General features: G+C 37.9%; 1 protein-coding gene across 3 annotated transcripts in view; it reads right to left on the reverse strand.

Moving 5' to 3' along the window:
• CERKL (ceramide kinase like) overlaps positions 1-27,679 on the reverse strand; it is a 110,156-nt gene that overhangs the window by 14,146 nt on the left and 68,331 nt on the right. The window contains exons 3-5 of one of the 3 annotated variants that reach the window (XM_039239629.1): positions 18,005-18,136; positions 9,571-9,634; positions 2,581-2,723 (exon numbers count right to left, since the gene is read on the reverse strand). The exons of 1 other annotated variant lie outside the window; for it this stretch is intronic. In XM_039239629.1, coding sequence (XP_039095560.1) covers positions 2,581-2,723; positions 9,571-9,634; positions 18,005-18,136 — 339 coding nt within the window. The remainder of the gene's footprint in view (positions 1-2,580; positions 2,724-9,570; positions 9,635-18,004; positions 18,137-27,679) is intronic. One more of the 3 variants, XM_039239630.1, reaches the window with a different exon arrangement.

Raw genomic sequence — 27,679 nt, forward strand, 5'->3', positions numbered from 1 at the left:
AAAAACAGCTAGCAGCAACTTTGCTCACCACCCCTCCCCAGACCCCTAAAAGGTGCCAAACACAGAGACGGTAAAGGACAGAAGTAGCAGTTCACGTAAAGCATGAATGACGGAAGTACCAGGCAGCAAGTGCGGAGGCAAAAAGCAGAAGGGAAAAAAATTGTCCTTGGAAGTGCAAGCACTTCTGCAGAACAATTAACTTAATTAACCAGACACCATGAATATTCATAAGGCTGTTAATGTCTCCCACATCCAAACAGATAAATGTGATGTAATGACTTCCTAGTCAAGCATATCTAAAATTCTCATGAAAACTGCACCTACACTTTGGTTCCTTGCCTGAAATATCATAGAAATTAACAGTCCCTTGGCAATATTTTATTCTCCTCAAATTAATTGGAAAGCATGAATTTATTTATGTGAACGCTATAGGAATATATGGTTCGCAGCCATCAGTATGTGGATTGAGCCTTGTTTTACAACAACTGGATTGCTTTTTTATTTTTATGTCCTCTCTGGCTTTTTCCTCTATCCTCCCCCACCCCCTTAATCGGAATCTCTCTGTATAGTTCCTTAGCACCAGTTCCCATGGCAACAAACACCATTGCTAATGGCCAGCAGTTCAAATACAGGCTTCCCCACATCTGATCCATGTGACTCTGCCCATAATTCAGCAGCTTAGTCTGTTGGCTCAGTGGAGTAATTTACTAAACACTCTCCCTCTGGGCATCTCTCTCCAGGAGGCAAATGGCTACAAAGACAGACAATCTTCTGCATGCAGCTTGGAAACTTCCTGCCTAGCTCTCGTTCCCATTCTCTATCAAAGCCCTGACGGGGGCGTTGAGATCTCCTAGGAGTACATCCTGCACAGGGCCTCCCCCTTCTAGTAGATGGAATCCATACGCTGGAGCTCTGATGCAATGTCCCCAATTTTGGCAACAGGCTGTATTTTCTAAACAAAATGAATTCAGGTGGCATATTAAAAAGATAAGCATAACCACCAGTTTTTCTAGCTAACTATTCACTTTCTGTGAAACGCCTACCTGTGAGGATATCGATCTTTTCACTTCTGAATTCACAGCAGTCAATAAGTGACCTCAGGAGTGTAAGCACTAGTGAAGAGGAAATGACCTAAGCACATTCACTTTGCATGGAGGGAAATGTTGAAAATCTCCACCATTACACAGACAGAGCTACTGAAATGACATGAAAAGGTGAAAGTGTATGGCTCCACTTTGCCAGTATCTTTTTTTTTTCTCCTGCAATTGAGGCTATTTTGTTCCCTTCTGCTTAAAGAACATCAAAGGTTTTTTTCTACTGATTTACAATTATCAGGATATCTAAATATGCCTCTCATTTTTAAAGTCTTGGTTTTTGGAAGACTTCACAGTCTAAAAAAGCATTTGTACACCTCTTGTTTTTTGTCACTTAACAATAAATACACTACAATCCATCTTTAATGAATGTGGTTATCAAATGGATAGCATATTGAAATTTTTAGCCATGTGCATTATTTCCTATTTTCATAGGAGACAATAATTGTTTGTTTTTTATGTAGAGATAATAATGTGTGAGCTTTTCAAAATGAAATAATTACTCTCCATCACTATTGTTTGTTTAAATAATTTGGGAGGAGTGACTAATATAATGTAATCAACTTGTGAAAGGCATTTTCCTCTTTTCTGGATGCCAGGGCTGCTCTAGCCTTTCTCCAGGCTCTGTCCTCCACTTTCCCTCCCTGCCCCTCATCACTCACCCCCTTCCCAGGCTCCCAGCAGGCTGTTCCCTGGCTCTAAACCTTCCATTGTTCCCTACTGTTTATCAAATACAATTCAGACCCCTCCCTGTGGCATCCAGGAGCCACCGTGGTTTAGGTTTATTTTGATCCCATCATCATCCAACAAATGGCCTGTTTTCTGTTTCTCAATGTTCCTGGGATTCTGCCTTTGCAAAATTGGATTGATTTTTTTTTCTTTGCAACGAAGAAAATAACTCATCTTCATTTTTTCAGTCCAGACTCCTACCCATTTTCACACCTAATTCAAATGGTACTTAGCTCTTCTTTACATGTATTACTTAATAAACTTTATTGAGCCTTGTTTCATGTTCTATTCTAGCTGCCACAATCCAGCAGTTAAAATGAATCTTTTTGGCATTCTCAACTCAAGGTTATGTTTATACTTTGATTATGGAAGTTACTACATTTTACACTGTAAGCAGCTTGATCGGTTTTGCAATTTCATATCTGGTACTGTGTAATCATTAGACCTTTATGTTGGAAGGTAGAATAATCATCATCCCACTTACTCACTGCTCACCTTTGTACCAAACCCTCCACATATACTACAGTAACCTTGCAATTAAGTGAATATAGGTGTATCTCTGTTTTACGGACTAGAATGAGGTTAAAACAAATGAATCAACTTGTCCAAAGTCTCACATTTGCTAGTGGAGATGCCAAACTTGGGTCTTTCTGATTCAGAGTGCATTTAACTCTGCTACACTGTCTACATTAGAAAGTAAAACAGAGAAAGACAGGAAGAGAGGTTCCATTTAGCAAATCCATGGCCACTCCCTTACCTGCTGGTATTAAACCCAGTGGGAGCTCTGCGCAGACAGGGGTGAGGATGTGGTTTGTTTCTTTCCCAGCATTCTTCTGGGCTCTAAGAAGCAAAGCATGGGCAACTTCACTGGCAGATCCATCTCCCCCAACACAGACAACACTAGAAAACAAGAAATTGAGAATGCAGCAAATTCCAAATAATTCATGAAATCTCAACTTCAAAATAGTAATCTTATGTATTCACATGCATGATTACGCACACATACCTTCAAACATTTTAGTGAGTGTTAATGAATAAGAAGGTTCCAGCGTTACACAGGTCAAGGTTACTTCCCAAACATACTACTTTCATGATATCCCATAAACAAATTATTGTATGTGGGTTAAGAGTCATTAAAACATTTCAACATGTTAATTCACATTGAATCTGCATTTTGCTCTGTTAATATCCAAAAGTATATTGTTCTTATTTTACTGCTTATGTTAATAGTCATGTGCAATTCATTTAATTGCTAATTTTCAACATAGCTCTGGAAAGACAGACAGCCATAAAAATCATGTAAAAAGCTTTTATCATTAGTATATAAATACAGTAATTGCAAATGTGACCTGTTTTGTTTTTTTTTTTTAATCTCCTGGACATTACTGCTATATGACACTTTTGAAATCACTGTTTTGACTACAGTCAGTACTCCTAATAATTTTTTTAAGATCTCATGGTAAGTAGACTATAGCAGAGGTGGTGGTAGGAATCCATGAAAGAAATACATAAGATTTCAGAAACTTGTTCCAAATCATTTGTATTTAAAAAAATGCAAAATAATCTTAAGTAGCAAAACCATATTACTTTACACAAAAGGAGGAAGAGTTTGTATTATTGAAAGCAGGTGTTATAATTCAAGCCTATAAGGGTCCAACAAAAATGGAAGAGTAGACTGAGTCTAAGGAGGGACAGATTCCCAGCTCCAGCCCACTCACATTATCTGGGAGGCAAGCCTAGAGGACCATACGCTCTGATTTTTCTAGAGAAGCTACAGATTCTGAATTTTGGGTGAGCTCCTGATTTGTCAATATTATCAACCAGCATTCAATACATTTAAAACCTCTAAGTGGCAAACAAAACAGCCTATGGACCATGATCAACAGGTTTTAAGTGGTGCCCTACGTTTAGGAAGCTGTGGACATTGGTGAATCCAGGGAGTCCATCGACTCCCTCCACCTTGCTGTCAGCATTCCAGCCCCCGCACAGAGCTAAGGGTCAGCCTGTGGCTGCACACAGCTTGCCTGGGAGATCCAGGCCCACAGTTCTAAGAGACTCCAAGACATGGGTATCACCCAGATCACCTTTGGCTAAGGGTTATTATTTTAAGTCTGAAATATTTCTAGAGGTTCACAATGTGGCCACTGATTCAGAAAAAAAGTGATAGTACCCTACTGAGGGTCAACTTTATGTCAGCTAATATGTTGATTCTTTTCTATCAAATCCTCAGAATTCTATAAAGTAGGCATTCGCCTCATCTTTATAAATGGGGAAGCCAAGGTTCAATGTGAACCTTATCTACGTGATTTCAAAGGTCTCTGAGATGTGCCAACATTCTAGAAACTTAATTATAACTATTAGATTCATGCCCTTTCTACCTGCTGAGGTATGTGTAATCTAAAAGGATCACATAAAGTAATCCAACAAAGCATCTAACTTCACACAGAAATTGGCTTTTCCATTTAATATAGCAACATTGACCCCTGAAATCTTGCATCTGGTTATAGAATCTTGCACATGTTAACTCATTGCCAGAACTGATAGAGATGCCTCCTCTGGGAACATACTCTACTACAAAAACCTTTGAATTTTTGCCCTAACATATTCTATGTTAAATATTTTGAAACTATAACAAATGATAATTGTGACAATAAAGTAACATTTAGTGAATAGTTACTATGAACTGGCACTGTTTTCAGCACCCTCCATGTATGAACTCATTTATTTCGAACAATAACTAAATGCACTAGATGCTTTTACCTTCAATTTCAAATTAGGGAACTAGCACATAGCAAGATTAAGTAGCTTTTCCAAGGTCATTACATAGTAAGTGACAGAAGGAGGATTTGAAACAGAAGCAATGCAGCCTTATAGACTGTACTACTACTATTTAATGTATTATAATCCTTTCCTGTATGTGAAACCTAACGAAAATCACCTTACGAGAGGTTTACTATTTTGCAAATCAGTTTGTCCATAGAATCAATGTGGAATTAAATTTGTTAGGAAAAAAATATTTATGTTGACAACTACTATATCATTAGAAAAATCTCCAGGTATAGTTACTCAACCTAAGGGATATACTTAATGCAAACCTACCATAAGAGTCTGGACATAACAAGAAAAGGCACATCAATCAATCAATCAATCAATTAAAAAAATAAAAACAAAAAACACTGAATAAAAACACACACAACCTTTTATAATGAGTTAACCACACTTAAGTGTTAATATATTTTAACACTTTGTGCAAGCTGTGCAAGTTTGTGCAAGCTGACAAGTTAACCTTAAAGTAACTAATCTTTTGCACGTAGTACATCTTATGTTTTTAGAATAAGTAAAGTCCTTCTTTCCATGACCCCAAATACAATGATTCTGCTTAGAAAAGGAGAACTGGGGCTGATAGCTTACTTCTCTTTATAAAAAGTGATATATTTTTTTAAATTGGTGTTTGTTTACAAACCAGTATCATCCTTGAAATGTTCAATATATTACTAAGTTTTGATTTAAACTTTTTTCTTTTTTGAAGAGGTACTTTTTAAAAAATACTTAGTAATACAGATATCATGAACAATATGATAAAATGTCAATGTCTAAATCATTATGAGTCTAGTTAATGGTAAAATTAACAAAGGGAGAAAAAAAACCTGTTATTTAACAAATTCAAATACTATGAAGCAAAACTGGAAAATATTAGTATATTTATAATTGCATAAGAGCTATAGATTAGCTTGGGGCACCTGGGTGGCTCAGTTGGTTAAGCATCTGACTTCGGCACAGGTCATGATCTCACGGTTTGTGAGTTCGAGCCCCACGTCGGGCTCTGTGCTAACAGCTAGCTCAGAGCCTGGAGCCTATTTCGGATTCTGTGTCTCCCTCTCTCTCTGACCCTCCCCTGCTCAGCTGCCTCTCTCTCTCTCTCTGTCTCTCTCTCTCTCAGAAATAAATAAAAACATTAAAAAAAGAGCTATAGATTAGCTTAACCATAGTCACACTTGTAAATTCACTCCTACTGCTTCAAGTTTGTGCAGCTGACATTACTCTTTCCCCTGCCTTTACCAAACTTTCCATTCATGTGTAGTAAAAATAGGGGGCAAATAAAAAGTGACACTCCTACAAGTTTTAGCAATGGATCTTAAAGTGCTTGTTAGAACACACTGCAGTTGCACAACAGCAGTCTTGAGTACTGATAGACGCGCTCCTGTTGGCTTTTATCTCATAATGTGTCTTCATAGAAAATACATAACTCATTCAAACTACAAAATTTTAGCAAGTAACATTTCTTAAACATTATTTGCCACCATTTTGCTTTATTAAATAACATGCACAGACTCTTTCTTGGATCTTAAACTCTCTGGTCTGTGTATAAAAACCTTTAGATGATTTCCTAATCAGGGAGAGATGTTTCCTGCTCAAGCTCTTGAAGGAATGTGAGCCCCTCTCTCATCGATCATAGAATCTTGCAGGTACCTTATCCCAACCTTGAATCTTTTGTGCCTCTTTCTCAAAAAGTACTCCATGGGGCGCTTGGGTGGCTTCGTCGGTTAAGCGTCCGACTTTCGCTTAGGTCATGATCTCGCGGTTCGTGGGTTCGAGTCCCGTGTCGGGCTCGGTGCTGACGGCCAGCTCAGAGCCTGGAGCCTGTTTCAGTCTGTGACTCCCTCTCTCTCTGACCCTCCCCTGCTCACACTGTCTCTCTCTCTCTCTCCTAGAAATAAATAAAACATTTAAAAAAAAAATTTTTTTTAAAGTACTCCAATAACCATTCTTTGAGCAAGTTCAGAAACAAAGAACTCACAAGTGCAGTGGATTCCATTTTCAAATACTTGTGAGAAAATTGTTTTCTCTTTTCAACTGAAGTATATTTGACATGTAACATTTTATTAGTGTCAGGTATATAACATGATTCAATCTGTGTATGCATTGCAAAATGATCTTTACAAGAAGTCTAATTACCAGCCATCAGCACACAGTATTACCAAAAAAATTATTTTCTTGTGATGAGAACCTTCAGGATCTCTTTCAGCAACTTTCAAACATCCAAAACACTATGCCTGACTACAGCCATCATTCTGTGCGTTACACTTCTCTGAAGTGTTTATAACTGGAAGTCTATGCCTCCTGATCTTCACCTATTTCACCCATTCCCCATTCTCCTCCCCACCTGCACGCACCCACCAACCTTTTCTCTTCATCTTGGCATTTGTGACAACATGGAAGGTCCTAGAGGGTATTATGCGAAGTGAACTAAAGTAGAGAAAGATAGATATAATATCTATATGTGGAACCTAAAAACCAAAATAACAAAACTCAGGCATATGAAGAATTGTTCTTTTAAAGTGTCTAAAGAAACTGTTTCCATTGTTTTCCTCATATACCTATCTACATACTTCTAAGTGGAGTAACTTAAAATTAGCATTTTACTAGGTTTTCCTAGCTCCCAGTGTGAAAAATTGGGCCCATGAAAATAAATGAGATATTTAAGGAATCTTAGAAAATAGATGATTTTCAATAGACATTTTAAATTATTAGAAGTCTTAAATAAATCAGCATGCTGTAGAATTCAGAAACTGTTTAATCACTGGAACTTAGATCATAGAATGGTTAGATCAAACTATGTGGTTAAAAAAATGTGGGATAATACAGGGTGCCTGGGTGGCTTAGTCAGTTAAGCGTCTGACTTCAGCTCAAGTCATGATCACACGCTTCCTGGTTTCGAGCTCTGCATTGGGCTCTATGCTGACAGTCTGGAGTTGGCTTCAGATTCTTTGTCTCCCTTCCTCTCTGCTCCTCCCCTCCTTGTGTGCTCTCTCTCTCTCTCTCTCTGGCTCTCTCTCTCTCTCTCTCTGGCTCTCGCTCACTCTCTGGCTCTCACTCACTCTCTCTCAAAAATAAACATTAAAAAAAATTTTTAAACATGGATGATAACTAAGAGATCTGTGTAGCACTTAAGGCCACACTGCTATAAATAACAACACCTGCCATGTGAAATAAAAATTTAAGTATTTTCAGTTAAAGAAAACAGCATTGTTATACTACACTTGAGCAATAGTCTTTCATCATTCTGCAAAATTCTTCTTCTTCCTTACCTAATATAATTACTGGTGGAACTTATTTATACATACCACATTCAGTGGAATACTTCAAAACGCTGATGGGCAGGACCAGGTCTAATATCTATATCATCTGTTACCCTCATTATTTAGATAATCATGTTTTGAAAAAAGGACTTACTTGCATTACAGCCACACTTACGTACTCACACTTTGTGTGACTATGCAGCATATTAAGGTGGTAGCTCACGGGCATGATTCCTCCAATTACTTTTCTTAAACTGTATACTTGAAAGATAATTTCCCAAATGTAGCCTGTTAATCAATCTGTCTAGCTTTAAGTATAAAGCTCTTAAGTAATCCCCTACCTCATACTCTTCATCCTCAATATTTATATAATGTTGCCATCTAGATTTACTCCCCTTAAATTCCTTTTAGAAAAGTCTGGGTTGGAGACCCCTGGGTGACTCAGTCAGTTAAGCATCCGACTCTTGATTTAGGCTCAGCTCATGACCTCAAGGTTCTTGGAATCAAGCCCCGCATTGGGTTCCGCGCTGACAGCATGGAGCCTGCTTGGAATCCTCTCTGCCCCTGCCTCATTCATGCTCTTTCTCTCTCAAAATAAACAAATCAGCTTTTTAAGAAAAGTCTTGTTTTACCTATCAAACTTTCTTCTTCATACACTAATACTGTTTCTTACCAAAAAATACTAAGCATTTCTGGAAAAACAATCTGCTAATGCCATTTTGATTGCATCACTTTCCTCCCTAAAACATTCCAATAATTCTTTGGGAAAAGCAAAGCCTTTCACTCTACAGTAAAAAGACACAACTCTCCTTCCCAATATTATGAGAATTTTGTCGTTTCCTGCCCATCACCATGTGACACAAATAATTCACAGACTTGCCACCTTTTAAAACTCTGAAATGTTAACCCTTGCAAACAAATCTTCCCTAAAATAATATAGTTTTGTCTTCCACATCAAACCATCACTTTAGCAAATTGATTTGCCTACTTTTTTTAAATGGCTATTAAAGAATAAGTCACTTGCCTTGCTTCTAATGCTTGCAAGACAGTGAACAATTTCTATGCACTCCAGCAATGTATTGCCAGTGACAGTTTCCAATGCCTATTAAGTGTAGATGACACACTTACTTGGTAGCCACTAAATTATAAAAGAATTAAAATAAGCATCTTTTATTCATACTGAAAATAATATATTTGTTTTTGTAAAATATTTACCCTCAATCACAACCAAACTAAACAGTGGGTAGCTATTAACACTATCAATAAATTTGCAAAAGAAGATCACAATAAGGTTATACTATATGACTAGTATAATATAATATCTTCCATCAATGCTTTTCTAGAGATTCATATGTTTAAAGCCAAAGAATTAAGGACTGCAGATGCAAATATATGCACCTTAGGTCAGTACAATGTGGTACTCTTTGGTTTCCTGGTACTTATATAGATTTCTCCTTTTGCTTTCCTATGCCTGACCCTGAGAGGTAGACGACCAGGCTGTATTATCATCATTAGTTGTTATTACATAGATATGAATGAAATAGAATCTAATTACATCCACCATGAATATGGAAATATTTATAAGTCCCAAATATGTCACTAAAAACTATTAAAAACATTTCATAACATAAGCTATATGACATATACAGATTGATAATATAACCTACCCATCAAATTCCTGGAGTTCACATTCCTTTAGCAGCGACAGAGCGTGCCCTTCATATTCTGTTACTATTTTAAAACAAACACACACACAAAAGGTGAAAGTTTTAAACAACCATCTATGCTTTTTAACTTAGTTTGGCAAAATAATATCATAAACATATGGTCAGGTCACAAAACAACATTTATTCTTGAATATTTATATTTTAACCATGGGAAAGGGGATTAATGCTACTTGCCTGATGTGTTTTATAGCTTTATGCAAAAGAGGGTCATATATTTGTTCCAACTACGTAAGTCATTTGGGGATATCCCACACAGAGCAGTGAGATCATTCATCTTGGTGCCTGCCTGTTCAGTGTTCCCTTCCTGCTATGACAAATAAGATACATTTCCTTTAAATCAGAAGCCTAAGAGCAGCAGTATTTTGAAAATAAGGCATATTAGCTGGTATCAGACAGTCAATGTTAAATCGCTTTGGCAACCTTACATGAATAAATTAGTTGAAAGGTTGGTGTAAGATTTACATACTAGAAGAATGTGTATCTGGAACCACTAGACTAAAAAGTCGAGGAGCTGGATGTGAAAAAAGGAAGCAAAGCCAACACCAAGGATAACAGACCCAAAGCTGAGGAGGGTGGCGGCATGGACCCACCGGAGCCGGATCCTCTGAGGAAATGAATCTGTCACTCCCTATCGCTGTCTCTACAGTCACGAGGCCCTATGCACTATTGTAAATGCCAGTGGAGACAGGGTAAACTGGCACACTGCAGATGGCACCAAGCATCCCCGCCACATTTAGCATTTTCTAGGGCAGCGTTGCCAGAAGAGACAGCCCAGCTGTATCCTCCCATCAAAGATTTCTGCTGACTGACATGACACTGCAGATGGATTTTTTGTGTAAGAATGTGCATCATTATATGCAAGATTACATTAATCTTTCATGCCTGTCTGTCCCTGGTGCCAGCATGGTTCAAGCTTTTCCCACAATGTTTTTAGATATTGTTAGAAATTATTAGTCTTGGTGTCTAAAAGGATCATTCTGTGTCCAGCAGCATTACATTGTAATTCTCCCTCAGCTTATTCAAATGCTGTTAACATTCACGTGAATACAACTTCTCCCGATTAAATTCTACTCAGAAGAAAGCTGTAAGAAAATGAAGCATAAAATATTAATATTAATAAGCTTGGAAGGTTATCATAAATGATTGTGTTGATCAAGGATAGCCTCAGCAAGTAGTTGCAAACTTCAAAATACAAAATGTTATATATATATACGGTGAAAATACTTAATGATATTATGAAGAAATGTTTATGCTGAGAATCACTTGGTCAAATCTTGCTTTTTATGCAAAAGCTTCCTTTGGTAAAGCTTTTCAAATCCAATTCAAAATTAGCTTTAAAATTATGCTATGGCTAAATGCTATCTTTGTTTAGGAAAAATTTTAAATACTATTCTATTTCTTTGATCTTGCAGGTAGAGTTTGACTATATATTGATGCAAATTATCCAAGAAGACTGATTTTGTAAATGACATGTTAAAAGTTAAAAAAAAAAAAAATAGTGACCTGGAACAAAGAAAAGATGAAAGAAACTTGATCACAATATAGTAGGAAAATGAACAAAAGGAGTGAAGTGCTCGGTGTCAGGGAGCTCACATTCTGGAGGAAAACACTAGACACTAATTTTAAAACATGGGTGTACAGGGGAGCCTGTGTGGTTCAGTTGGTTAGGCATCTGACTTGGGTTCAGGTTATGATCTCACAGTTCATGGCTTTGAGCCCCACACTGGGCTTTGTGCTGAGAGCTCAGAGCCTGGAGCCTGCTTTGGATTCTGTGTCTCCCTCTCTCTCTGCCCTTCCCCCTACTCGTGCTCTCTCTCAAAAATTTATTTTTTAAAAAATAAAACATGATTGTACAATATGAAGTGGCAATAAATGATTATAAAGAAAAATAATATAGGGAAAAAGGATAGAGAATAATCAGGACTACTATTTAGCTATAATAGAAGGAATTGAAATATGCATTTAAACAGGATATTATGGGCCATGGAGTCAGAAAGAGCCAGGTAAGGGGTAGACTGCTGGGCAAATATAGTGTCAAAAGGTTACTACTAGCCTTTTCTTTCACTTGCTTTCCTTTTCTGATGAGAATGACACCTTATGCCCTTTCTATTCAGGAAATTTGGAGGCTCCACTCTTTACAGGGCTTTAAACTCCGTTCTCAGTGTTGGGATTTCCCCACTCACCCTAACCTTCATTTTAAATATTACTTCCTCAAGAAGAGAAGATTGGGGGAAAGTAAGGAGGTTAATACTGAGTGATAAGCTGAAATAAAATCAGATGAGATTTTGGGCTTAAGGTAAGGTTTCTTAGTCTGGTAATAAAATTCTATTATAGGCTAAGATATTGAGATGGCATTTTCTCTCCTGTTCTACAGGTACTTCAGACTTAGTGAGCTCAAAATTTAATCTGTTATTTCCACCTTCATATTGCCTCTCAAATATATTGTTCCACCATCCCCTCTTTGCTACCCAAGACGGGAAAATTAATTCCTAGCTTGTCCCCCTCCTTCCTTTCCCAACCACTCCAAGGCCAAGACCAGTTGTTTTGGTCTGTATTGCTCTAGCATCACATCTCAAACCAGTACCCATAATCCAGCCACTGCCATTGTTTAATGAAGAGAGTACAACAGTCTTTATCCTACTCAGGACAGAATGACTTTCTCACTTATTTGATCAAATCCTTTTCCTACATAACCTCCACTGATGATTCTTTATTGTCTCCAGAGACAAAACTCTAACTCCCTGACATCTGAGTATTAGAAACAAGATTGGCTATATACATCCATAATTATTTAAGGGATAACAAAAATAACCTTTCACCCAGAAATCTCTCTTTAGCTGGATACCATATATGAACAGGTACTATCCAGATTTTTATTAAAATACAGGTAAAATTGGAAAGTTATATTACCTCAGCTTTCTAGCATCTTTTATGACTCGGTTTAATCAAATTGCCTAGCTTTCTGCTGGGTCAGATCAGTAATAACAAGAGCATATCCAAGGAAGGAGGACTTTAGGAAAGACAAAGAGCCAAAAAAAAAAAAGAAAGAAAGAAAGAAAGAAGAGATTTGCTAAAAGTATTAAAAGTTAAACTCATGACCCTACAAGGAGGAAATTTTTTAAAAACGAAACTGACAACAAACTCCACTTTCATGATAATTCCACCAGGGCCAGACAGGGCGTAAAAATTATCTGGTGACTAGGCACTCCCATGGGCTCTGAGCTGACAGGGATCAAGGCTAAATTCATAGAAGTATCTTTGGTGTGATAATGATGGGGAGTATGGTAAGGTCTAGCAGCTTTGTTCATGAAAAGATTGAATGAAGGAGATGGAATTGCCCTCATGAATGAGAGAGATCAAGGGCAGACATAATATGTTTTGAATATTTCAGTGACTCTTATACGCAAGATGAGACACATTTATTTTGTATTACTCCAAAAGAGAACACTGACTCTAAAAATTACAAGGAGACAAAAATCAGCTCCCAAGGTCTTCATGCAGTTTATACCTTGCACAAAGGCATTTGGTCAAAGGGGCAGATAAGTTTGCAATCAATCTAGCGAGTATACCTATTCCACATGCTGGTGACCTTGGGCTGAATCAGCCCAGAAATAAGGACACCTTTCCATAAGTTGACACAAAAAAATAGAGGCCTTTTTCTAATGTGCACAAAGGCACAGTGACCCTGAACACGAGATACGAATGTCTAACAGTATTCACCAGTAAAGGCAGATACTAACATAGGGTGCTCAAGCAAAGGCTGGGAACTCATCCATGCATTCCATCCCTAAACTCCACCACATAGGGGAAATTAAGCCAGATGGCTTCTAAAGTTCCTTCCACTTGATTTCTCTGTTGCCTTTTTTCACTTTATTGTTTTATGAATTATCCTATGAATCCATGACCTCTCAAAAATTCTCTCCAGCCTTAAACAGTGTAATTCCTAAAGTCTGCTCTGTTTTGGGGGTAAGATAAAGACAAGGTAAGCACAGGCTTACCACTCGTTTTTCTATGACTCACATGCCAACAAGTTATTAGAAAAAAATAACTCTCTTTTCTAAGTTCTTCCAGAAGTTTTTCTGATACTGTTATTAGATAAGATACTGTATTTGTGGTGGGAGCAGAGGGAGAATGCAGCTTCAGCCCAACTATTTCAAAAGATGTTGATCTATACTCAGAAGTAGTCAGGGTTTCAGTTGTAACTAAAATGAAAAGTATATTTTTGTTAATGTGATTTTTTTTTAACTAGAAGTTTGTACCTTTTGACCCTTCACTCATTTCTCCTACCCCACCTCTGGCAACCATCAATGTGTTCTCTGAATGTACCTGTTCAGTTGCTTTTTTTTAAGATTCCACATATAAGTGAGATCATATAGTAAATTTATCTTTCTCTGACTTATTTCACTTAGCATAATGCCCTCAAGGTCTATTCTATTGTTAAAAATGTCAGGACTTCCTTCTTTTTCATGGCCAAATAGTCTATTGTACATATGCATGTATATAGGCACACCACATTTTTTTTTTTTTATCCCTTTATCCATTGATGGACACCTAGGCTGCTTCCATGTCACAGCTGCTATAATAGTACTGAAATGAATGTGAAGGTGAGGATATCTTTTTGAGTTAGTGGTATTGTGCTCTTTACATAAATACCCAGAAGTATAATTGCTGTATCATATGGTAGTTCTATTTTAAAATTTTTGAGGAATCTCCATACTATTTTCCACAGTGGCTGCACCAGTTTGCATCCCACCAACAGTGCACAAGGGTTCTAAGGGTTCCTTTTTCTCCATATCCTCACCAACACTTGTTATTTCTTGTCTTTTTAGATAACAGCCATTATAACAGATGTGAGGTGATATATTTCATTGTGGTTTTAATTTGCATTTCCCTGATAATTAGTGGTGCTGAGCACCTTTTCATGTTCCCGTTGGCCATCTGTAGGTCTTCTTTGGGAAAATGGCTATTCAGATCCTCTACCCATTTTTTTAGTCCAATTATTAATTTTGCTGTTCTTTTTTAAAAGAAATATATAGAAGATGATCTTTAAATGTATATATCTAGCTAGAATTTTTCAAATCCTTCCTCATTTATATAATGCTATCTCCTTGTGAATACATCATCGTGTAGAATGTATTATGTAATTTATATTCCGTTTAGACTCAGCAATGCACACATGTTAAAATAATGGTCACACCGGACACGTAGAAAATACATACCTTTTCTGATTTATTCAGGTATTTTTTTTCTTTCAAGGTGTGAATTGAATCTTCCTGTTACATAATTTATAAAACAGATATGCACAGCATCTTTCTATAGCACTTCATAATATGCAAGGAGTTTCAAATGTATTACCTGACTCAAAGTACAAAACAGTACTGTGATACAGGCAGAAGATTCTAAAGTTTTCAAGCATCCACATGTGTATTCAGTCCTTCACACAAAATAGGAAACTTTTAAAATATAAATATTTAGCTAATGTACATACCACAGGGGTTTATAAGCAAAAGATGCAATTTTATAACTTTGCCTGTAGGAGGAGTGTTAGGCAGCTAATAATTAGCCATTCTGCACAAATATATAAGAAAATTCCAAATTCGCTTTATGTAATGTTCTAATTTTATTTTACATTAAACTAAATATACTATTCAGTAGTATTTATAAATGTAGGGGAAAAAGAGCCCAAGGACATAAAACTTTTCTCTCCAATACAAAAGGAGGAAAGTGCATTCTTATCATTTCCTCTGCCTTAGGCCATATTTCATCATCTACCAGTGTACCAGTTTTCTTTCCTTTATTCTCTTTCACTTCCTTCCTAATTTCTATTCTGCTGGCAGAATCATCTTTGCTAAACCAACTTCAGATTAATGCATATTGAGCAAATTCCTGAGTGTGGCCTCATCCATAATCTGGATTTAAACTTCCTCTAGTGTACATTGTTGGGAGCCTTTTCAGAAGCCATTTGGGCCTTCCCCACCCCCCGCCCCCAATAGAAACCAGATTTGGTGTAGGTATTTTCAACCTTCGGGAAAAGGGAGTCCTACTTCCAGCCTATGGAAAGGGTCTGAATAGTTAAAAGAGTAATTGCTCCAGGTTGGCCACACATAATAAGACAGTCAAACTGACAGGAAGAGATTTTAATCCTTGTTCAGTATTAAAGCATGTTAGATCTCTCACATATACACACCTTTCCCCATCCCATTTGATTTGAATGAAGAAGGGATCCGATCCACTGAACCATTTTATGATGATGGGAAAGATCAAATTTAAGATGAAGTCAAAATTGAAGAAGCCAAAGCAAATTAATGAAAGAATTTCTGCTGGCGAAGATGTGGAGAAATGGGTACCCTTCTACACTGTTGTTGGGAATGTAAACTGGTACAGCCCCTCTGGAAAACAGTGTGGAGTTTCCTCAAAAAATTAACAATAGAACATGGAAAGAGCCTAAAGGTCCATCAACGGACGAATGGATCAAGAAGATGTGGTTCATCTATACAATGGAATACTACATGGCAATGAGAAAGAATGAAATCTGGCCATGTGTAGCAGCATGGATGGAACTTGAGGGTGTTATGCTGAGCGAAATAAGTCAGGCAGAGGACAGCTACCATATGTTTGCACATATAGGAGGATTAGGAGGAACTTAACGGAGGACCGTGGGGGAGAAAAAGGGGGGAAATGGAGGGGGAGAAGGAGGGAGGCNTATAGGAGGATTAGGAGGAACTTAACGGAGGACCGTGGGGGAGAAAAAGGGGGGAAATGGGGTGGGGGGACAGGGAGGGAGGCAAACCATGAGAGACTCTTGAATGTTGGGAACTGAGGACTGATAGGTGTGGGGGAGAGGGGAAGGGGGTGATGGGCATGGAGGAGGGCACTTGTGGGGATGAGCACTGAGTGTTATATGGAAACCAACTTGACAATAAACTATTTAAAAAAAAAAAAGAATTCCAAAGATATTATGGGTACAACACACATCCTGAACTGAATGATATATAGTAGTATCTACATCAAACTTCTGGGTATTAAATCAATGAAACAAAATACTTAAGGTTAAGTTTGCCAATAAGTTTATTCAGCTTTTAATTGTTTCATCCTAATACCAATTTTAAACTTTTCTTTCTACCCATCTTTGAAAATCTTCATTGGAAAGGAATGATAGATTTGCATTGTTTCTTTTCCTTACAAATCACTTCTAAGCAAATCAAAAGCCACAAAGGTAAAAGACTAACTTCTAACTACAATTTTATTTTAGTTCAGAAATTCCTCTTGTATTTTTCGTGATAGTTACTCTTGAACCTCCATTGTAATAGATACCTTTGGGGGTGGCTGACTTTCCTAAAAATATAAGGTTCAGTGATTTGTTTGTTTTTGTTTTTGTTTTTGTTTACTTCTTGTAAGGAACTTCCTTCTACCTCCATCCATCAAGTCAGAGGTGAGGGCATCAAGTCTTATTTATATTGTGAAACCCATCTCCATGGTTACAGTTGAGCAAAACCACATCGTTCTGAATTCCTTCCAAAGGAATTTATAAATGGGACTAGGAGAACCCAAGTACATTCTGACTTTGTCTCCTGAATAGTTTTACTATGCAATACTCTTCATCAACTTAAATTTACTACAATTTTGCACTGTATGTTAGTGACATTACATAGAAATGAAATCAGACAAACGGGGGTTATGATTTTTGACACCATCAGCCCTCCTTTTCAGTCAACCCCCCATGGGAAAAATAAGAGTCTCAAAGGAAACAAAGGAATATTGGTTACCAAATTCAAAAAGTTGAAAAGGATTTTGCTAATCTTTTTTCTATTAACTTTAGCTTTGGCCAATTTCTATTTTCCTCAGCACAAACCTAAGCACCTTATTTATTTTAGGCAATGACTTTAAGCTACTGGCTTCTCTAGATTCATCTAAACCAGCACTTACATGCTTAGTTTTGACCTAACCAGCAGGGGTCAGAGTCAGAACAAAAAACACCTAATGAAGGATTCCATGGAAAGACATCAAACAGTTAAGCGAGAAAAAATCAATTGCTTGCCAAACTGTAGAAATAATGTGTAAGTAGGAAACATCTCAATGAAGATATCAAAAAGTATGCAGTTCTCTTTGAAATGAATCCTAATAATTTTTAAAGTCTGAAAAAAATGGGGGTCTAAAGAGAAAAATACTGATATTCTAATAAAAATAACATAATAAAAGAGAAAAGAAAATAAATTATAATCCTGGAGCTAGCTGTGGTAGGTTAGGGAAGCACATAAAAAAGCTTTAAATATTATAGGTAGTTTCCTCACTTTGACTTAAGAACAAATATAGGTTATTTTGATTCTTAAGTATTATTTTTTAATGGCAAAATTATATTCTGAAAATGACTTACTTGTTACGTCAGTCTTTATTCCTGCAGTCCTCAACAGTGGTTCAACCTTCTCATAATAGACCTGGGTAGCTTCTTTTTTGTGGCTTTGGGGGTTAAGAATTATTTTTAAAGACTTTGGTCTATTTGAAAAACCTAAGAGGAAAACATAAAGACAAAGTTAAACAGTTTCCATCAGCATTTTTTCTTTCATTTTAAAACCATACACTAAGTCCTGTTCGAATGTTATTCACCCGTTTAAATAGCCATTTGCTGTTTTTATCTGAAATTCTTAGAAGAGTTTTCCCAAACTTGGCATTGTTTTTAAAACACTTATATTTTCCTAGCAGTTAAGTAGATATATCCCTCTTAAAGCATTTATGAAGGAACATGTGGATGAAAGCAACTTTGTGAATATTATTAGGCAATGTTCACATACATTTACAAAATCACAGATACTACATCAAATGTTCCATTAGTATTTATTTCTGGGGGAAAAAAGCAAAAGGCTGCTAAGAACAGAAAAGGTCCACTTCCTCTCCTAAGATAAATATGCTCATTATTGGAATTGGGCACTCCAGTGACCCCAGGGCTACCCAGGCTTGACCTGTAGATGAGCCCAGGGTGGAACAGAGTACACAGGGCTGGGTCAGGGCAAGCACCCAGAGTAATGCATGCTGGGAGCAAAAAAGAGGGTTAGGTCGAAGTTCAAGCCTGAAAAGGGGCCAGGGGAGAAAGGACTCTTCCCCTGAGAATTGGGAAAGAAAGCTTTTCAGCAGGGATTCGATGAGAGTGCTGCCTCACAGTTGGGGCTGAGATTTGATACTACAATTTTCTGGGCTTGCAAGATGCTTATCACTTAGACCCAGTTGGAGCAGGTGCAAAGCAAATTTTCTGTTAGAAAGTGCAGGAGGGACTGAGGAGCCAGAAGAACACTAAGGATCATTTCTTTCAAGGTAAGCTGCTGTCACAGAGCCACTCTTCAAGGCTAAAAAAGCAGTTACTAGCATTCACTCTTTATACGGAAAAAGTCCATTATACCAAAGTCAGGTTTTTGTGCTTTAAGTAGAGATATTTCATTTCTCATCATATTTGATAGAAGGAAATCTTTTGACAGCACAGACTGTGTTGAATTCAGGGAGAGTGTTAAATGAGGAAGAGATAGGACCATGCTGAACTGCCTACATTTTCCGTAATTGTCCCTGTGCTCACTCTTTGGCTAAGAGGCCTTTGTCAGTCTCATCATTCAGTCTTAAAATCTCAAAACCACGCTCAATTCCTTCCTTTTTTTTTTTTTTCTTTTGTTTTGTTTTGTTTTGTTTTTCTCTCTCTTCTGATTCCTACACTCAAACCAGTGCCCAGATCCACGAGATGGTAACTATTTGCTTCCACACCTTGCGGCCTTCCTAGTTGTTTCCCTCTGGCTTCTCTGCAGCTGCTGCAGGGACAACTCACTCTTCTTCTGCTTCCCCCAGGTTTCCCACATCACATCTCCATCAGCCCTGCTGCCATGGCTCATGCCTGTGGGCGAGCCTGAACCCTTAAAATGTCGTTCAGAGCCCTTCTCCAACCAACTCTAACCTATCCCCTCCCCTCCCTCTCCCATGTAATCCAGAAACATTTATTGAGCATTTGTGCTGACAACCAGAGCCAAATGTTTAAGACGTGGTTTGTATTTAAAGGAGGAAGATATTTCCAGCAAATAGAAACTTTACAAGAAAAAACAGACTCATTAACAGAAAGGCACCAACCGAGGGAGTGTGTAAGAGGTGGGTGGTTAATTCTTATCAGGGATCTGGAAGGGGCTTTTTGGAGAAGGGAGTATTCAACTGGGGCTTTTGGCTCAAGTGGTTTTCGCTACTTAGAATTCCCTCCTTCCTCACACCTCATCCTATCCCTTAGCAAAACAGCAGGAGCGGGACCAGAGAGGAAATTCTAAGCAGAGGCCAGCATGAAACTCAGTAAGTGCAGAGGTTTTTCCGTTCCATTTCAGCTGCCTCGTCATGCTCTGGCACCACCGAATCACCTGCCAAATACCAAGTATGCCAGACCCTCCTTTGTTCAGACAATGTCTTCCGTTCTATTCTACCTTATCACCATTCCTGTAAGAATTCTGTCACTTTTTCTTTTTATCAAGTAGGCCTCATGCTGGGGCTCAAACTCATAACCCTCCGATCAAGAAATGGCACGCTCTACCAACTGAGCTAGGTAGGCACCCCAAATTTTGCCACTTTTTAAAAGCTCACCTCAAACACCATTTCCTCACTAAAGCCTTTCCTAATTCCCAACAGAATTCACCTCTCTGGTTTCTCATTCCCACTTTATTCTATGTGCCTCTATTAATTACTTTTTGTATCATTTACACACACACATGCACACACGCAACTCATGAAAAACCCAAAATCTCAGAGCCCCCATTGCCAACGTGGGACAGACAATATGAAATGGAGTAAAGACTATAATATAATCATACTAAGGGGGAGAAGGAAAAACTGTCTTATAGTAGAATGACAATAAATATGGAAGAAATTACAGAGTTAAAAAAAACTCTGTTTACCACCCATCTATATTAATAATAGATTCAGGCAAGACTCAGCAACGCATAGTAAACCATCAGTGACAGTCAGTTGGGGAACAAAATATTTACTTACTGTTAAACTCTGTCCCTCTTTATTGTTCTCATTACAAAGGGTTAAAAGGGACATTTACAGTTGGGAAATCTAGCAGACACCTCCTTAGTCAAGTGATCAAAGTTAACCATACCCTTAATTTACAAATGGATACATTAGCATGATACCTTGGGATACGCATTTCACAACACTGAGGACAAAGCACTTCTGTGGTGTGTAATGTGGCCCAAACAATAGAACACTCAAATGAACTCTAGTTGAGGGGCGTTCTCAACATAACTGCCCTAAACTCTTAAAAAAATGTCAATATCGTGAGAGACAAAGAAAGGTGAAGACATGTTCCAGATTAAAGGAGACTGAAGAGAGGAGAACTAACGGCAATTCTGGATCAGGTAAAACAAAAACAAAAACAAACAAGCAAAAAACCAAAAAGACAAAAAAAGCCCAAACAAACAAACGAAACTGCTGTCCTTTAACCAGGAAGGACAAAGCAGACAAATCTAGGGCTCACGTTCATTAAAACGTGACAAGGACAGGGGCGCCTGGGTGGCTTAGTCGGTTAAGCGTCCGACTTTCGCTTAGGTCATGATCTCGCGGTTCGTGGGTTCGAGCCCCGCGTCGGGCTCTGTGCTGACTGCCAGCTCGGAGCCCGGAGCCTGTTTCAGTCTGTGACTCCCTCTCTCTCTGACCCTCCCCTGCTCACACTGTCTCTCTCTCTCTCTCCTAGAAATAAATAAAACATTAAAAAAAAAAAAAAAAACGTGACAAGGACAAGAAACTTGTTCTACACCTCAGAGGCCAAGACTCAGATTAAATATCCAAATTAAGTTTATCTTACCTGGTATTTTTACCGAAAGACCCTGCTTCATTGCTCAGAGAAAGTCCCAGCCTGGAAAGTATCTAGGCACCAAGTTTAGTCCTCAAATGCTATAAAAAACAATTTTTATTTCCCCTTCTTTCTATATCATGACTCTGGAGTAATAGATGATTTCGGAAATAAGGAACAGTCATTTGAGGCTTATGAGGATAAGCACATTGTAGCCTTATAAATATACATGTATAAAAGTGTATGCTATATGTCCAATGTAACCTTTGTGACACGAATGTAACCTTTGTGACACAATCCCCTTAGTCAGGAGAGAGGCTAAAACTATTAAGACTTTGTTAAAAGATTTAAACAAAGGGATGCCAGAGTGGCTCAGTCAGCTAAGCATCAGACTCTTGGTTTTGGCTCAGGTCATGATCTCATGGGTTTGTAAGATCATGCCCTGCAGTGGGCTCTGCACTGACAGTGTGGAGTCTGCTTGGGATACTTTCTCTCTTTCTCTCTCTGCCCCTTCTCTGCTCATGCTCTCTCAAAATAAATAAATAAGCTTAAAAAATGATTTAAACAAATTAATTTTATTCTTAAGCCCCAGTTTACAATAGCAATAGAAACTAAATTAAGCACAATGCTCCATTCCTTAGACATCCTGATATATTGTCGTCCTTTTAAACATAAATCAACAAAGCCAATTTTTCACCAGAGCATGTATTCATTTTTCTCATTTATCTTTTCCTTTTGGGTGCACTTAATATGATGATTATGAAGCTAGAGTCTAAGTATATATAAAATTAGGTAGCAATTTGATACCTATTTAGAGATCAGAAAGGGGGATTTCTATTGAATAAAGCAGAATTTTTAAAAGATTTTCTTAATTGGGAGCAATTAAGAGATATAATTAAAAAGTCTCCAACCTCTCTGCTCTTGGGCTCCCTCCTCAAGCCTCTCTCTACTTTATTCAGCTCCTTTAGCACACCATGTTCCCTCTACCACGGTGCCATTGTACTCACTCTGCCCTGTCTGCCCACCAACATTTGTTGCCACTTTGTCTAATTAACCTGTACTCTTTGTCTTGATCTCGCCTTAGTCATCACTTTCTTGGGAAGGACTTCCATGGCCCCCGTTGGCTTTGTGACGCTAACCAGGTCATTTCCCCCTATCATTTGTTCCTACAGGCCCATACACTTTCCAATCTTGATTCCTGTAGCAATATAATTTTATATCTATTTACTATTTGTTCTCACAGATTAGACTGGAGACTTTGTGGGTTTTTCTCCATGACCTATCTCCTTAGTGCAGGGCATATAACAGAGGATGATATATTTGATGAATGAATAAAAGGGTAGTGTCAACCTCTGGCCATAGGAATAGAAATAGCGTCCATTCATTTACCACAAATAACTGCACATGTACTATTTGCCAGACAGCATTCTAAAAGCCAAGGCTCTATCAGTGAACAAGAAACTTTCTTGTTCTTCATGAAGCTTCCATTTTAATGGTAAGGGACAGAAATAATAAGAGAATTTAGAGTATGTCAAGTGGTTAATATTGTCTAAGGATAAAATGAAACCCCAAAATAGGGGAGGAGGACAAGGTAGAAGAAATGACTTCCTGGCCAGGGAAAATCAGATGACTTCCAGCCCTGTAGGCACTGAAAAGGACTTTGGCTGTTTTTTTTATGTTTTTTATTTATTTCTGAGAGAGACAGTGTGAGCAGAGGAGGGTCAGAGAGAGAGGGAGATACAGAATCTAAAACAGGCTCCAGGCTCTGAGCTGTCAGCACAGAGCCTGATGCGGGGCTCGAACCCACGAACCGTGAGATCATGACCTGACCAGAAGTCAGACGCTTAACTGACTTAGCCATCCAGGTGCCCCAGGACTTTGGCTTTTGTTCTGAGTGAGAGGAAAAGCATGGTGATTTGTGAACAGCACTGGAACATAACCCTGCGCGTTAAGCAAATCATTCAAGCTGCTGTGTGGAAAGCAGACACTGTAGGTACAAGGACAAAGTAAGAACAGGTGGGAAATGATTGCGTTTGGATGGAGTGAAGTGGAGATTACAAGAAAAGTTAGATTCCAGACATATTTTAAAGGTAGAGCTGACAGGATTTGTTTATCCTTTAGATGCTTTATGTGAAAGAGAAATAGTCAAAGAGTAGTCAAATGTGTGGCTGGGTAAGGGGAAAGTGAAAACATAAGGATTAAGAACTAATGAAAAAATGGTAGAATCAATTAATTGTAGTCTCAGGATGGGGGTTGAATAAGTTTAGGAGTTGGGAGAGCAGATCAAGTAAAGTAGAAACACAGAAGCCAATAGCTACATCCAGGGTAGGATGCTTGAAAGTGAGACTGAGTTACTGATAATGACAACAAAAAAATCTGATGAACTTCATGTTCATCAGAATCATCTGAAGGGCTACTTAAAACACAGATTTCTGGGTCCCAGCCTCAAGATTTTTAGACTCAGTTATCTGGGGTCTGAGAATTTATTTATAACAAATCCCCAGGTGACGCTGATGATGCTGGGCCCAGATGACTATAATAAGTAGCACTAAGCCAGTGGTATCGGACGAACTGGGCTTCAATACTGAGGATTTTATTTTTTATTTTTTAATGTTTAGTTATGTTTTTTAAGAGGCAGAGACAGAATGTGAGTGGGGGAGGGGCTGCGGGAGAAGAAGGCACAGAATCTGAAGCAGGCTCCAGGCTCTGAGCTGTCAGCACAGGGTCTGATGTGGGGCTCGAACCCACGAAGCACAAGATCATGACCTGAGCCAAAGTCAGACACTTAACTGACTGAGCCACCCAGACTCCCCCCCGCCCCCATCAATACTGAGGGTTTTCAAGGAAGGAGAGAAAATGGTCTCAAAATAGCAGTGAGGTGCAAGAAAGATATGGAGACATTAACACCTCTAGGATCAGTGGTCTGAAATGCAAGACGGAGAAAACAGCCATCACCTGAGGGCTGCAAGGGACGCTATAAACTCCTGAGAGATCTGGGTCTCTCTACTAAAGTAAGAACATAAGGGAAATTTGGGGGAAAGTGGTTGAAAATATAGGAGACTTTACTCAATGTGGACTATTCATTCCACAGGGCAAAATAGTGTCTAGAGTGAAGGAGGGCGGGAATGGTGTCAGGTTTGAGGGTGTATAGAGAGAGCCTTAGACAAAAGTCAATCCAGCTGATGAAGGGCTTTAGGCACTAACACGGTATGAAAGAAATAAGAATTGTTTGCAGCAGCTGGGATTGGAGAGCGGGGTGTGAGGAGTGGGGTTTTGCCCCAAACACAAGGCGATCTAAGAATTTATCCTCCCTCCAGCCAATGCCAAAGCTGGGAGAGAAGAGTTCCAAAGCCGCCGACCCCCTCAGTAGACCAACCAAGGTTCAAATCTACACCCAAGTCTGTCTGAGGCACTAGGTTATGCTCTTCACACAGTGATCTCAGTGCAAATGTTCTATGTTTGAGAATCACATGGTCAGCTGTCTGCTGTACAAACATTTTCATGGTACAAAATTCAAAATCTGTTTTCAGCTCATTCCTTGATAGCCGGTTCTCCTCCTCGGTGACAACCACTGGTATCACTTTGAGAATCCTTCCAGAAATACTCTACGCATATATAAAAATACAAGCATATGTTCTGTAACTGTTTACAAAGATGAAGCATCCCTATCCACTATTCTGGATCTTGATCTTTTTTCCTTTTGCCATATTATTTCGGAGATGACTTCATATCACCACATAAAGTGTCATTCCCACTTTCTTTAAAGCTGCCTAGTATTTTGACTGGATGAACCTCAATTTAATTAACTAGTCCCCTGGAGATGTGTATTTAAGTTGTTTCCAATCTTCCTTTACTGCGAACAATACTGCAATAAATATCATTTTGCATCTATTTGCATGTAACTGCAGGACAAACTTCTAGAAGAAGAATTACTGGATCAAGGAGCATGCACCCTTGAGACTTTATCCTATTGCCTAATTACTTGCTGTTGAAACATTTGAGAGTTGTGACCCTCCAAAAAATGGGTGTTAGAGCAAAAGTAATTGATTTTAAATCTTGGCTCTCCCACTTACCAACTCTGTGACTTTGGGTTATTTGTCTAAATTCTCTGTTTTTCAATTTCCTCATCTGTAGTATGAGGGCAGTAAGAGTGCTTCCTACAAAAGTTCATCATGATGGATGATAAATAAGCAATTTGAAGTGCTTAGAAAGCACATGGCACATAGTCAGCAATTTAATATCGCTACCAATTTATACGCCACCAGGGTCAGAGTGTCTGTTTTCTTACACCCTTAAAAACCCAAAATATTTTCAAACTTTTTTATCTTTGGCAGTATAAGAGCAATATTGTATCTCATGCTAATTTCAATTTACATTTCTCTTTTTATGAGAGAGGCTGAGAAATAAAGCATCTCAATCAACTGTCAGTTTATAGCATTAACTACTTCTTTCTTCATATTGCCTTTGTTATGTTACCATAAGAAGATCTTTTTTGTTACATGAGTTACTTTTCTGTGTCATTGGCCTTAATTTGTATTTATGCCATTTTTTCTGTTTCAGAAAGATCTTTTTTTCTGAGTTTTAATTTTATGCACCTATTGTTAGATTTATCATTTTTTATGGTTTCTGTGTTTTGTCATATTTAATAGTTTCCTTTTGTGTTACAAGAAAACACTATATTTTTCTTCTAATAATTTTATGGTCTCTATTTCATATTTTTATTTAATCTTATCTAAAATTTCTCTTAATAGAGGTATAAAATTGGAACTTGACTTCACTATTTTGCCAGATAACTATCCACCAGTCCCAACATCATTCATTGGGTAATCTTTCTCTTACAGATTTCAAATGCCACCTTTAGATATATTAAATTTCTGACGGTGCTTGGATTTCTTCTGAACCATGTAATCTGAAGTCCACTGATCAATTCATAGGTCAGTACCATGTTTCCAATATTATAGTTTTGAAATGACTTAATTGTTGAGAGAGTAGTCTTTCCCTTTTTATTACTTTCAAGAATTTTCATGTTTATTTTTGCTTATCTTTACACGTGACTTTTTATGTTTATTTACTTTTGTGGGAGAGAGGGACAAAGTATAAATGGGGGAGGACAGAGAAAGAGGGAGACACAGAACCCAAAGCAGGCTCTGAGCTGTCTGGACAGAGCCTGACGCGAGGCTCAAACCCACGAGTGGTGAGATGATGACCTGAGCCAAAGTCAGACCACTGAGCCACCCAGGCACCCCTACACATGATCTTTAAAATCAGTTTGTCTAGGATAAAAAAAATTCTACTGGAATTTTATTGGGATTAAATAGAAAACAAATAGAAACAGTTTGATGTCATCTTTCTATACAAAAACATGGTATGCTTTTCCGTATTAAGTCTCCCGTGTCCCTCAGTACCATGTTAAACATTTTTCAGCTAAATGCTGAACTAGATTTTTTATCTTTTCTTTTCCTGTCAATATGCTCCCAATTTCATCTCCCAACTGCCAACTGACTACATCTATCAAAACTATTAACTTCTACACCTCACATATTTCTTAATTTTCTTTGTTCATCACGAACATTTCCTTTATTCTTTTGGATTTTCCAGGCTAAAAGTTGTTTCATTGGCTTTGTATTTCCCTGGATGTTGAGCATGTTGATGGATGAATGAATAAAGAAGATGTGGTATATATATACAATGGAGTGTTACTTGGCAATCAAAAAGAATGAAATCTTGCCATTTGCAACTATGTGGATGGAACTAGAGGGTATTATCCTAAGCAAAGTTAGTCAGCCAGAGAAAGACAAATATCATATGACTTCACTCATATGAGGACTTTACGATACAAAACAGATGAATATAAGGGAAGGGAAGCAAAAATAATATAAAAACAAGGTGGGGAACAAAACACAAAAGATTCTTAAATAGGGAAAACTAAGGGCTACTGGAGGGATTGTGGGAGGAGGGATGGGCTAAATGAATAAGAGGAATTAAGGAATCTACTCCTGAAATCATTGTTGCACTATATGCTAACTAACTTGGATGTAAATTTAAAAAATAAACTAAAAAAATTATTTCATCTGCAAATAATGGTAATTTGACTTTCTCTTTTCCAACTGTTATTCAAATTTTTTTCTTCTCTCTTCTTCTTGCATTGGTTGGATCCACCAGAAGAATATGACTAATAGTGCTGTTAAAAGATACTCTTGTCAGTTGTAGAATTGAACTGAGAATACCTCAAAAGTTTTCCCA

This window comes from Hyaena hyaena, unplaced genomic scaffold, assembly GCF_003009895.1.
Source record: "Hyaena hyaena isolate Hyena2069 unplaced genomic scaffold, ASM300989v1 scaffold_159, whole genome shotgun sequence".
In the NCBI taxonomy this organism is placed as follows: Eukaryota; Metazoa; Chordata; class Mammalia; order Carnivora; family Hyaenidae; genus Hyaena; species Hyaena hyaena.